The sequence below is a fragment of the Phasianus colchicus genome, chromosome 2 (assembly GCF_987193195.1).
Source record: "Phasianus colchicus chromosome 2, bPhaCol1.hap1.1, whole genome shotgun sequence".
Lineage (NCBI taxonomy): Eukaryota > Metazoa > Chordata > Aves > Galliformes > Phasianidae > Phasianus > Phasianus colchicus.
The window spans coordinates 37,489,086-37,501,448 of NC_143437.1; the positions used below are offsets into that span (position 1 = coordinate 37,489,086).

The window sequence follows — 12,363 nt, forward strand, 5'->3', positions numbered from 1 at the left end:
GATGCTCCAAACACAAGCGGACAAAGCCTTTGAGCAACGTGCTGCAAACTGGCCTTGCCTTGGGGATAACTAGATGGCTTCTCCAGGACTCTTCCAACCCTTATTACTTCATGGTTCTGCAGCTGGAATCTCATCCACAGCAGCTGCAGTAGCTTTTAAGTTCCTTTTCTCAAAATTCTTAAACTTTCCCCAGCATTAATCACTTCAGACACGCAGAGATCCCGACAACAGCGGGACAACAGAAATGCTGCACGCCCTGACTGCTGATACATGCCGACCCTGACCGGCAGATCTCAGCCTAGGGGTTACGCTGTGCTCAGCAGAACGCCAGCAGCACTCTTTGACAAAAAGATCTCATCAAGACCGCTCACTCTTCACACCTCCTCTCACGGCGTGACGCAGCTACGCAGCCCCTCAGGCGGGCGTCAATAGCAGCAAATGGCCACCCCCCCGCCACGCGACTCCCAAACAAACAGCTGAGCCGCGCGCATGCTCTGTGCAGCCCACGCCCACGCGCCGGGAAGGGGAGGGGAAATGGGGCGTGGCCTCGCAGCCGGGGGCGGGGCTTCCTGTGCCGCTGCGGCGGCTGCTTCCGGGTTAGCGGCGCGCGCGGCGCACGTGGGGGTCGGCGTGGTGTGCGGCCGGGTGGGTGCTGGGGTTGCCTTTGGGGGATTGGGCTGTGTCACCGCCTGTGTCACCGCCTGCCGCTGCCCCTCTTGTGCTTCTACTGGTCTGGCTACGGCAGGCCGCCACCTGGGTGCCCCACCTGGGGCTGGCAGTGAGGCCTCGGTCGCGGTGGAGGGGGGCGAGAGGAAGGGGGGGGGGGGGAGGGTGAGTGTCCCCATGTCGCTGCTGTCACAAGCCGCTCGTGGTGGGCGGTGGGACTCGGGTTAGGGTGGGCTTCAGGAGCTTCTTCATGGGAGAGAAGTGTGGGATGCTGGCTTTATCTGTGGGTTTCTTTGTGCAGGGTTTCATTTGAGGTGCGTATCGTCGAAAGGTGAAGCTATGACGTCCCTCGCGGAGCAGCTGAAGCGGCTCGCCCTCCCCCAGAGCGACCCCAGCCTCCTGAACCGCTCCGAGGCAGCCTCTCTGCTGTTCGATTGCAAGGAAGCCGCTGCTATTGACAGGGACACGTTTTTTGCTATTGGTAAGTTCGACTCTTCACGTGTCGGGGATTTTAAAAGTCATCTATTGATCTAAAAACAGCTGGGGAAGGTTAAATAGTAAAGGTGAATTTGATTCAAAAGAGGCCAAAAGAGGAATTGAATGCAATATGGCCTGGTCAGCATCACTGCAATCAGTGTGTTCCAGTCATGGAACAGGCCGTGTTGGAGCACATTCTGGACACGTGGAAAGTAAGATAAATGAGAACAGTCAGCATGTATTTGTTGTGTGTAAATTATGCTTCTGAGAGAGGAGAAACCATGCTTTGTATTCTCCCTAAGAACCTGGGTTCTATGAGCAGAAGCTCCTTGACATGTCCTTCCATCAATACAAAAGGGACATGAAACCAGCAGTGTCCAGAGGAGGACTGTGACAGCGGAAGGCAAAGTGTGTGAGGAGCAGCTGAAGTCCCTGGGTTTTTCACCCCAGTGAAGTAGAGACTGAGGAGGAGGCCTGACGGCAGCTGCAGCTCCTCACAGGGAGCGGAGGGGCAGCGCTGAGCTCGGCTCTGTGTGACAGTGACAGGGAACGGCATGGAGCTTCGTCAGGGAGGGCAGTGGGGGCTGGGGACAGGTGCTGCACCAGAGGGCAGTGGGCATGGAACGGGCTGCACGGGGCAGTGGGCACGGCCCTGAGTGCTGGAGTTCAGGGAATGTTTGGGCATCGCTCTCGGACACAGGGTTTGGATTTGGGGTGGTGCTTTGTGGAGCTGGCAGTTGGGCTCTGTGATCTTTGTGGGTCTCTTCCAACCTAGGATATTCTATGATTCTTTGCCTGCCTGCTCTGGATGCCTTCTGAGACAGTGTAACTGTAGGTTTGCAGCAAGGAGTGAGCAGCACATGTCGTTTGTTTTGAGGGTTTGGTTTGTTGGTTTTTTTTGCACTGTCTTCCACAACATTTTTGTGTCAACGCTATGATGTTCCATTAAATCCAGAGGATGGCCAGATAAAAAACTAGTTGGATGCTCAGATGCAGTTGTAGTTAGCAGGTGGTTTTACAATCTCTGCTGATACTAGGCCTCTGGTCTGTGTTTGACCACCTTCAAGTTAGATAATTAAATATATCCATATTTTGACTTGAAATTTCCTGTGTTGCAGGTTACATCTGTTCCATCCCATCCAAATTTCTTTACCAGGAGGCTTGTTAGGCACATGAACAAGCTCCCTAGAGAAGTGGTCAACTCTCTGTGCCCTTCTGTGTTTTTAAGGCATTTGGATAATGTTCTAAATGGTGTTTTAGCTTAGAGTTAGCACCAAAGTAGTCAGTAGGACTCGATGATCTTTGTACATCGCTTCCAACTGGAATTGTTCTATCTTTCCATTGTACATCTCTGTGAAGAGTCTGGCTCCATCTTCTTGATAACATATACTACTCTATTAAGGAGTTGCAGTCAGTAGTAAGATTTCCTTTTGGTGGTGTCTTCACAAGGCTGAGCAAACACGGTTTATGTCATTTGTTTTGCACGTCATTTTTCAGACTCAGACATCTTAGTGGCTCTTTACAGGGCTTGTATCTGAATGTCAAAGTTTTGCTCATTTGCTCTACATTGTACCTACTACTCCAGATGCAGTGTCACAAAAGTGAAATGGAAGGGGAAGTTCAGCTCCCATAGTGTGTTGGCTACACTCTTGCACACACAGCCCAGGATGCTGAGGGCCTTCATTGTTTGATGAGTACACTACCAAATGAAAATTTTCTTCATCAGGAAATACTTCCAGTGTAGCAAAAGTTTTGGTCTTATTATTTGATTTGCCTTGTTACACATACACCAGCAGAATAAAGAGGTTGGGTACAATAGAGTGATGATGGACTGTGATAACAGATGTTGCATTTAAACCATTCTTCCATTTGTTTTCCACAGGATGCACTGGCTTAGAGGAGTTGATGGGGATTGATCCTTCCTTTGAAGTGTTCCAGTCCAGCTTGTTTAGTTCCATGGCCAAAGGCTTGGAACGCAGTGTTCAGACTAAATCAGTAAATCAGCAGCTCAATGAGAATATTTCATTGTTCCTGATTCACCTGTCCCCTTACTTTATGCTTAAGCCTGCGCAGAAGTGCCTCGAATGGCTCATTCACAGGTAATCCACTGAAAACCCTACATGTCAGTGGATTTGATTTTCAGAAATGCGAGATTATTTTTTTTTTCCTCATAAGAATAATTTTGAATAATTATAACTTAGTTTTTTGGAAGTACAGGTTGAAATGTTATTTGTATTTATATATACATTAGAAATATAAATACGTTTGAGTTTAGTCTGTGTGGAGCCAGATGTTATTTGTTGCCAGTTAGATTTCTGTCATTTGATAAATTTCTGTGAAAATTTTGATACACCATGATAATCTGTATAAAATGTAATTACTTATTTGTCTGGCAGTCGACCAAATTGCAGAACTCTAATCCTCTTACAGAGGACCTAGAGAGACGTTTATGTGAAATACTTTGAGATAAGGAGCTGTGTAACATAGCAAATTTTCAGTTTAAACTGTGAACTATGAATGATATTATACGTATTGTATTACAACAAGAAGTAAGCCATCTTATTTCAAGGTTATTAAGAAGGTGTGAAGAAAAAATGAGCCAAGTACTTTTATGAGATGTTGTCCTTATTTGCGTAAATAGACCTATCAAGTTGCAAAGTGTAATGTTTTGTATCATGAAAGAGTGGGCAATTGCTGTTGGTATAAGACTGACTCACAATTAAATATATGTACATATGTAGTGCTGAAATTTGTGCTACATTATTGTAACTTGACTTAATACTCATATTAATACAGAAGAAACCTAGGGACTTAAAATCATCATATGAAGTACTTTCCTTAATGTCCTCCTACATGTATGGACTGTGTCTTTTGGGTTCTTGACTTTAGGCAGATTGGATGCCTGAGCCAGTGTGACAGCCTTCTCTGGTCTTGCATAAAAGCAAGTAACCAGATGTTCTGAGAAGTACATTGCTGGGCCTTTGTTTTGAACTTTCAGTTATTTTTTAACTGTTTATGTATGTGCTTGTTTCTATTTTAGATTTCATATCCACCTCTACAATCAAGATAGTTTGATTGGTTGTGTTCTACCATATCATGAGACTAACCTATTTGTGAGAGTTATTCAGCTTTTAAACATAAAAAGCCCAACTCATAAATGGCACTGGCTGGATCCAATAAGGGTAAAGTACTTAACAGACACATGCTGAGAGAAATGTGAAGAACTTAATTAATAATATGCTGACTCATTTCTAGATTTAAGAATATGGTCCACCTGATCATATGATTAGTTGTAGGATTGTACTGAAAGATTTAGTTGTAGGAATGGAGCCTGAATGCCTATTTGTTTGTTGTTTTTAAGTGCAGTTGCAAAATGCTTCAATTATGATTACTTTTTCTTTTGACAAAGGTAAAGTATGCTTTTGACATGTAAGTATTCGCAACTGCTAGGAAGGTATGTAATTACTAAAATATCTGTTTATTTGAATATGCACTATATGTAATGGTGAATATGTAATGCTGATATACATATAGCGTATCTATAATTCATGGTCTCTCTTAATGTAGATATAAAAAAATTCCAGGGAGGTGCAATTTATGTTATGATGTTAACTCATCTATAGGATTGATTTAGCGGGGTTATATTCATTTTTTACTTTGGGCATTTCACTTTACCTTGGAGTGTTCTAACTTTATTTTTTTCACCCTGGAAAGAAACCTGGTGTCCCTCTGGCAAGAGGTACTCTCATTACACACTGCTACAAAGACCTGGATTTCATGGATTTCATCTGCAGACTGGTGGCAAAATCTGTGAAGGTTGTTCCTTTATTCTATTTGTGTGTTGTCGCTTGATTTTTTCCATCTTTATGTTAGTATTATGTTTATTAATATTTGGAATCATATATTGAATATTTTAAAAAAGTCATTTGCAATATGAAAAATTCTCATTGTCTATATAGATTACACTTTATAGAAATTCTTATGAGGAAGTGACTGAGAATCAGTGATTCATGGCAGCATCTTGGCTTTCCATTTCACAGTCATGAGCACTACACAATGTAAATGATCTAGGTTACCTTTTTATGATCAAGTATAGTAGCTGAAGAAAAGCATCCATATCTTTCTACCCTCTCTGCAACAAGGAGCAGTTACGTCTGGCCAAGTTTACTGCTAGGGAGGGGTGATGCCTTCAGTTGTCACAGCAGGAGCTGGTCAAATTTGTGTGTTGAATTTCTGAGATCTTGGGCATTTTTGGGAAGCTGTGTGTGTCCTTCCACTTTTCTTGGTGTCTCAACAACTAATTCTTCTATGGTCCAGGTCTTTTCAGAATGTGCTAGCAGCTCTGCTCAGCTGAGAGTTCTTCTTGCATTTTATGCCTCCACCATTGTATCAGCTCTTGGAGCTGCAGAGAAGATAACAGACCGTATAATCTCCATGCTGCTCCCCTACATCCAAAAGGTACCCAAAGTTTTGTTTTCCTTCCTGTGTGATGAAGTGTACTGTGTTCTGCTAACATATTTTCTGCTGCTAACATTCAAGATGGTTTGAAAAGTTAGGTAGGTGAAGTTTCTTGTCTAATCATGCTTTCTCACAGCCCAGATAAGCACTTCTAAGAACTCATATGTATCTCTCTTCCTTTATGTTTAGACCCTGCACAACAGCTTTTTTTGTCTTGAAAGTTAAGTTTATAGTTACTTAAAACACATGGAGAAAAAGGTAGCATAGTTCTGTAGATGTAAGGATGAAAAGGAATTGTATGTTAATGTACTTTTTTTAAAGAAATGTGCATGTCAGACATCGTACATCTTCGTTTATCTCTTTTCCAAGGGCTTGAAATCCTCTGTACAGGATTATAGAGCTGCAACATATATGATAATATGCCAGATGACAGTAAAAGTGACAGTGGATTCCTCCTTGGTGCATTCCTTGATGTTACAGATAAGCAAGACATTATCTAAAATGCCCTCATTAGCCAGGGAAGGGGTTGCTTGCCTGAACCTACTTCTGCAAACTCAGAAAGGAGACAGTCTTGGGAAAAAGTAAGTCTACATCAATTGAAATTCCCCATTTAAAAGCTTCAGCTTTTCATCTTACTCATTAAAGGGATGCTTCTGTGTCAGAAATATTAGTAGTTGATGTGTCCAAAGGTTGGGAGGTGTATTTGCTTCTTCAAAAATGTTTATGGTCACTACAGCTAAAGAGTCTTAGTGGTCCAAGTCTGTCATTGTTTGGTGTCTCTCCTGCCACTTCCAGGATTGCTGTCAGTGTGCAAAATTTAAGCCTGTCAGTGAGGTTTTCATTAAAGTGGGAATCATGGAAGTGATGCTAGCATAATAACGTCAGCACAAGTTTGGGGTTATTTAAAGAAAAAAGAAATTCTGTCTGTTCTGTGGAAGGTATTTGCTTCATATGCAAAGGCTGCTTTGAAAGTGAAACCCTTACAATCTTTTCAGCATTTATTTACAATGATGCTGTTACTTGATTCTGAGAACCAAATCCTCAGCAGTGGTTTGAAGGTGCTGATAAGCCAGATAACCATGCATTTGTTTCCCTCCCACCTTCCATTCTGTTGTGCAGGCCATTTAATTATCTCTGCAAGAACCCAGAACTGGTAACACTTTTGCAAGGCCTTTCAGAAGGCTATGATATCTCTCCTCTTCTGCGTTACTTGTTGCCTCACTTTATCTGCAGCATCGTGAAAAGTGATGCAGGTAAGTTAGCATGTGTATTTACAGTTCCACGAGTCTCACAAACAGATAAATAGCTGTTCTAAATGTTGTAGCTATATCATTTTCCTTTTGTTTCTGCTTCTAAAACTGCACCAGTGCATGCAAAGGTGTTGCTCAGCTTGTATATATGTAGAGTAGATGCTCTTTTAGGTATTGTTCTATCTGTGTCACTTTGACCTAGTATTCAGCAGTAACTTAATTTTGATGTTCTGAATTTCTGACTGTTAGAGGTAGCGTAGTATCACAAAATCCATGTTTTGAATCCTGTGCGTAGATCATTTTTAGATAGATTACAAGTGCTCTGTATATAATTCAAATGATGGAGTTGTTTGTTTGCCCAGTAAATTAAATGTGCCTGGAAATGTTCCTGGACAATGAAGCTGATTAGTGTGCCGTAGCCTGTGTCTGTACTAGTAAGTCTACTTGTTTTGTTAACTGTTGTAACTGCCAACTTGTGTTTGGAAAGGCTTTTTAGTTGAAAAGCACTAAACTTTAGTTAACGACAAGGAAAGCTTGAACAAGTTGATGGTACAGATTGTGGTTACAGAACTGAAATGCTCCATAGCATACCTGAGCTTATTGGTAGCAATAGAGCCATTAGCATTTTAGTGAAATTGGTGGAAAGCATTGCTAGTAGCTCACAGAGAGTTAGTGCAAGTAATCAGTGGGCGCTGTGGTTTTAAACTGTGTGCTTGGTTCACCAGGTGATATTGCCTATACAAGCAATTTGTTTTAGTCATTATGAGAAGGCTGTGTTCAAACTGTTGTTCGTCATCTATGATTACTCATTGTTCTTAGAGGAACAAGAAGATTCTGAGGAGAGAGAAGATCATATTTATATCAAACATCTTGAAGGTATTCTTCAGAGTATACCACTGGAAAAGGGTTTAGATCACCTTTTGGCTTCGTAAGTTAACTTAGATTGATTTTTTATTTTTATTTTTTTCCCTGGAGTACTACAGTCATTTCTGGTTTAATAACTCTCTTTTAGAGTCATGTTTTTCTACTTACACGTTTAACTCCACGCTTAGATTTCAAAACTGATAATCTAAATGATAACTGGATAATAGTAATCCAAACGATCCATGTTTTTACCATGCTTTTAGCACTTGTGGGAATACAGAACAGTGAAACTTTAGGCTAGGAGCAAATCTGTACTTGCAATATGTAATGCATATTAATTGTTACCTGTTTAACACTGTGTTTTATAACATTAGTGAAAACTGTTGTGCCTTAAAAATAATGACTTTTTCTTTTATTTGTTATTTTAGCAAGTTTCTTGAAGAGTTTGTCTCCTATGGTACAGAGATTGAATCTGATCCTGCCAAAATGGCTGCAATCAGTCAAAAGCTGCTTCCTTTTATCAGACTTCTTGAGAGAAAGTAAGCTCAGTTTTTCTATGACAGATCTACAGCTTGTAGACTGGTGATGTCAACTACAATCTTAGCTTATTGGGTGTTGTAAACACTATATTCTTGCCTAAAAAATTGTGGTAAAAATAACAGACACTTAATCATTGTCTGAATTTTATTTTACTGATCTGTCCTTACATGTTTTATCATCTGTGCAATGCCTACTGGCTCATTATTTTTATTTCTGGACATTATTTACTCTAAGTGGGCTGCATATCATCTTTTTAAGTTGTGACACAATGGTTGATTGCCTTCACAGAGTTTCCTAAATGGTTTGGAAAAGTGCATATGCATTCATTTTCCTTGCATTTCCACTCATTTCTATTAAAAATACATGCTCTTCTGCAATGCCCTGTGGAAAACATTTGGGATTTTGTCTTCGGCAGGTATCCCAAAGCCTTAGACTCTGTGTTGGAGGAGCATCTGGAAAGTGCTATGGATCAGGCCAACCAAAATATTTTTCACCAATTTATTTCTCTTTCATTAAGCTGTGGCAAATACAAGGTAGGTAGAAGCATAATTCCTCATCCTACCTCTTACTTTGTTATACTGTCAGAACAGTGATGTCATGGCAAAGTTCTAATCTCTCTTCCTCTTTTTAAACTCCATCTCTGTCATTCCCACAGAAGCCCATGACTTTACTTAAATGGGAGAAGGTGGTTGATTAAAAAATGTAATAAAACCAGAAGCTGTTGGATTTTTTTTTTAAGTCCACGTTCATTATGAACAGTCATGAGTATTGGCTCTTCTCGTGTTTAAAATTTATATGCTTCCACCTGCCTATTACAGTTAACTTTTTTTCATTATGAACATAGCCACTCCATATAGTGTATTTGCTGATGTTGATAATAAACAAGGTCTCATCATTCTTAAAGATTTTGTCAATGTCATCCGTGTCTTCCTGTGGGATGGTGACAGCTTCATTGCATGTGAGAGAACATGGCTGGACCGATTTATTGCATTGATTTTATGAATGCTTGTATTCAGTAACAAGAAAGAATAAAGTATCTATAGAATACTTCCTGTGCAGACTCTGAAGAGCAATTGTAACTCAGACTAACGGAGAATAACTATGAGTGCAACGGATTTGTTTAAGTAATTTGAGTTATTTTGTATCGCTAAGAGATGGTTAGCATTGTGAATGTTGTTTCTAATGATTGAAAGAGTGAAGTCACTTTGGAAAAGAAGTGCTTAGTGTATTTTTTTGCGCTGATTTTCTGAACACACAGTTTATGTCACGGAGTACCACTTGGATTAAGCAAAAAACAAGGCACACAGAATGAAAGCATATGACTCTCTTCAGGCCCTTAAGGTTTGTGAGGTAAGGGCAGGCAATTGTACTGGCAGGGATGTCTTTTTAACAGTTTCTATCTGTGGTCTGTCACACTGACATTGTCGTTAGAGCTTTCTTAGAATCCTTAGATAAGAATAACATTTTTCTAGGACAAAAAGGTATCTGTGGTTTACTGTACTTTTCAGGTTGCATTCCAAAAACTGTCTTCCAAAGTGAGGAAGACCAAATTTGAAGTAGTTATATGACATCATTGTTCTGCAGCTTTTTGGTCAGGTTTTCTTCTTCTCCAAAAAATTGCAGAAAGAATCTCCTCCATTATCCTGACATACACTGTAGGTATTTTTAATATCTGGTGAGTGACTCTGAAATCTGTGTTTCAGTTTCTGGAAGACTCTGACACTTCGCTTCTGCTTAGTTTGAATCATCCTCAGCCAGCTGTGCGAGTCCTGGCTCTTCAGCATTTGAAAGATGTTATTGAAACATCAAAGGTTTGTGTCGCAGTTCTCTCACTTAGAGAACTTATTTAACATATAAAATATAGCTAAAAAAAATTTAATCTAAAAGCTGTTTGCCAGAAATATTGTTTAAAGACCACTGATATGTTAGACTATTCAGGTGTTATCCTGACATATTTTCAGAAGGCTTCTGGCAGCATTTTCCTTTGTTCTGGAGTCTGTATGTAGTTCTCGTTTATTAAGCTGCTTGAAGACTGAGATAAAATCTAAGTCAATGTTACTTTTATTTTTGTTCTTTTTGTTGAAATTTAGTCTTTCAGTTATGTGTGATTTAATCTAAATGTTACCGCTTCTCTTGTTCTACAATCCCAGTACTTCATTAAAAGCCAATTCCAGTACTTCATTAAATTGTGCTAACATATTTTTTTCTTGGCTCTTCTTTCCTTTAGTTTCTTCAGGAAGGCTTTGATGAGTCATTCATAGAAGAAGCAATTTTGGGGCGTCTCAAGGATGACAACAGAGATGTTGTCATGTCTGCTTTCAGTGCTTTGGAGGTGTGTGTATTTCTTTTGATAAGTTAGGTGATATTTTAGCAGCTTCCAAATATGTGTCTGGAATGTATTCTTTAAAATTGTCCTTCTCCTTGTCTTTTTGGTATATGGCTTTTGTCCTTTATTGCTCTTCTTGTACTCCTGTCTTTGGAGTATGGCTTTTTTACCAAGATGAAACAGCACAGACGTGGGAGGCTATTGTTTACTTTGTTATACATACTCCTCTCCTGCAGTTTTCTGCATTCTCATCTTTCTCAAAGTTTGTAGTTAGCCTGGATTTGTATGTTTCCTTATGTAGCTATTAAAGCGTATTTCAATCTTTAATTATGAAGTGTGCCTCCTGCTTATCCAGTCTGTATCTCTATAAAAATGCAAGCCACGTCAAATGACTTTCGTATGGAAAATGACGCAATGACAAGTCATTACACTAGTAAGAAATGTTCAGCTGAGTTTTTCCATATGGGAGTCATTTGGTCAGTTGATATTAGTTAAGTACTGAGCACCAGCTCAGGTTCACTGGATAGGACTCTGGTATGCATTGTAGTGATTGTTTCCAACAAAGGTAATGGTCTGTCTTTATTGCTTCTACTAGAAGTAGTGGGACATATTATTAGCAGTAGTATAATTGGCTTTTTGTGTTCATTCATCCTTACTAAAATATAGGAATAGAAGGGAGTGATTATGTTTAAACTTGAATATCTTTTATTAATGCATCTTATATTTTTGTGATAAAGACAAGATGTAAAGTAAAAGCGTTCTTATTCAGAGTGCTTTGCTTGTTTCTTTGTTTATCAGTTTTACCTAACATTTCTGCATTTAATAAATTCTCCATACTTTACTATATCAACAGGCGTTACTAGGCAGCCTTATAACATTAGTTTACCCCAATTATATTTTTATTACATGATCATCAATAGGAGTTCCATTAAAGATGTTTTATCTATGTTTCTACTTGGTATAGCAGTTACATCATCCATTGTAAACAGTAAACTATTTTTCATTTTATTATACTTACATTTGCTTTTCTTGATTACCTTCCAGATTTTCAGGAAACAAGTTAACCCAGAAGTAGTGGTTTCAAGCCTTCTGAGCATCTTCCAGAGAGCTGATCTTTCAAAGGATGGAAAATGGTACATTTGTGTCTTTTTTCAGGCTATTTTCTCCCTGTATAAATCAAATAGAAAAGTAACTCCAAAGAATGCTTAAAATAATTTCCACTTGAAATACTTTTTTTTTAATGCTTTATCTGTGTTGAATTATAAGAGAAGTTTTCAGTTGTATACTGTTTCCAGTGAGTTCCTTGTTTATTCTCACTGCTAATTGCATTCTGAAAAAAAAAAAAAAGAAAAAAGAAAAACAACATCAGAAAGATCGTGGAAAATGGTGAATAAAACAAGGAGTAGTAGACATGCTAGAAAAATGGCTTATCAACATCACTTTTTTTCTCTTAGGTATAAGGTTCTGGAGCGAGCAATACAAATTTTAGTCAAAGAGGAGATTTTAAAAGAGAAGAAAGAACTACTGGATGAGGCAGTAATGCAGTTGTTACCCTTTATGGTGATCACTAATGCAAATTCAAAATCTTCAGAATGGAAAATGGCCATTTGTTTATCAGAATCCGATCTCTGCTCCTTACACCCTTTACTGAAAGACTGGCCAGAAGGTAATGTATTCAATGTAACTAATCTGATGAAAAAAGAATTGCAACAATTTAGGACTCATTATTTACTGAACCTGAATGCTTACTGAGGGAGATTGGCTGTTGTTAACAGGCTGTCA

The 12,363-nt window shown here is 39.5% G+C and overlaps 1 protein-coding gene across 3 annotated transcripts in view; it reads left to right on the forward strand.

Annotated features, from left to right (window-relative positions):
• Positions 1 to 557: 557 nt before the first annotated feature.
• HEATR1 (HEAT repeat containing 1) overlaps positions 558 to 12,363 on the forward strand; it is a 34,154-nt gene continuing 22,348 nt past the window's right edge. For 2 of the 3 annotated variants that reach the window (XM_031592196.2, XM_031592206.2), the window contains exons 1-15: positions 572 to 645; positions 968 to 1,147; positions 3,026 to 3,242; positions 4,184 to 4,325; positions 4,858 to 4,959; positions 5,461 to 5,601; positions 5,971 to 6,182; positions 6,721 to 6,854; positions 7,671 to 7,779; positions 8,144 to 8,254; positions 8,671 to 8,788; positions 9,959 to 10,066; positions 10,483 to 10,587; positions 11,626 to 11,714; positions 12,036 to 12,247. In XM_031592196.2, the coding sequence (XP_031448056.2) occupies positions 1,006 to 1,147; positions 3,026 to 3,242; positions 4,184 to 4,325; positions 4,858 to 4,959; positions 5,461 to 5,601; positions 5,971 to 6,182; positions 6,721 to 6,854; positions 7,671 to 7,779; positions 8,144 to 8,254; positions 8,671 to 8,788; positions 9,959 to 10,066; positions 10,483 to 10,587; positions 11,626 to 11,714; positions 12,036 to 12,247 (1,942 nt within the window). In that variant the 5' untranslated portion in view covers positions 572 to 645; positions 968 to 1,005. Of the gene's footprint in view, positions 646 to 967; positions 1,148 to 3,025; positions 3,243 to 4,183; positions 4,326 to 4,857; positions 4,960 to 5,460; positions 5,602 to 5,970; positions 6,183 to 6,720; positions 6,855 to 7,670; positions 7,780 to 8,143; positions 8,255 to 8,670; positions 8,789 to 9,958; positions 10,067 to 10,482; positions 10,588 to 11,625; positions 11,715 to 12,035; positions 12,248 to 12,363 lie in introns of all 3 variants that reach the window. The other variant, XM_090135401.1, reaches the window with a different exon arrangement.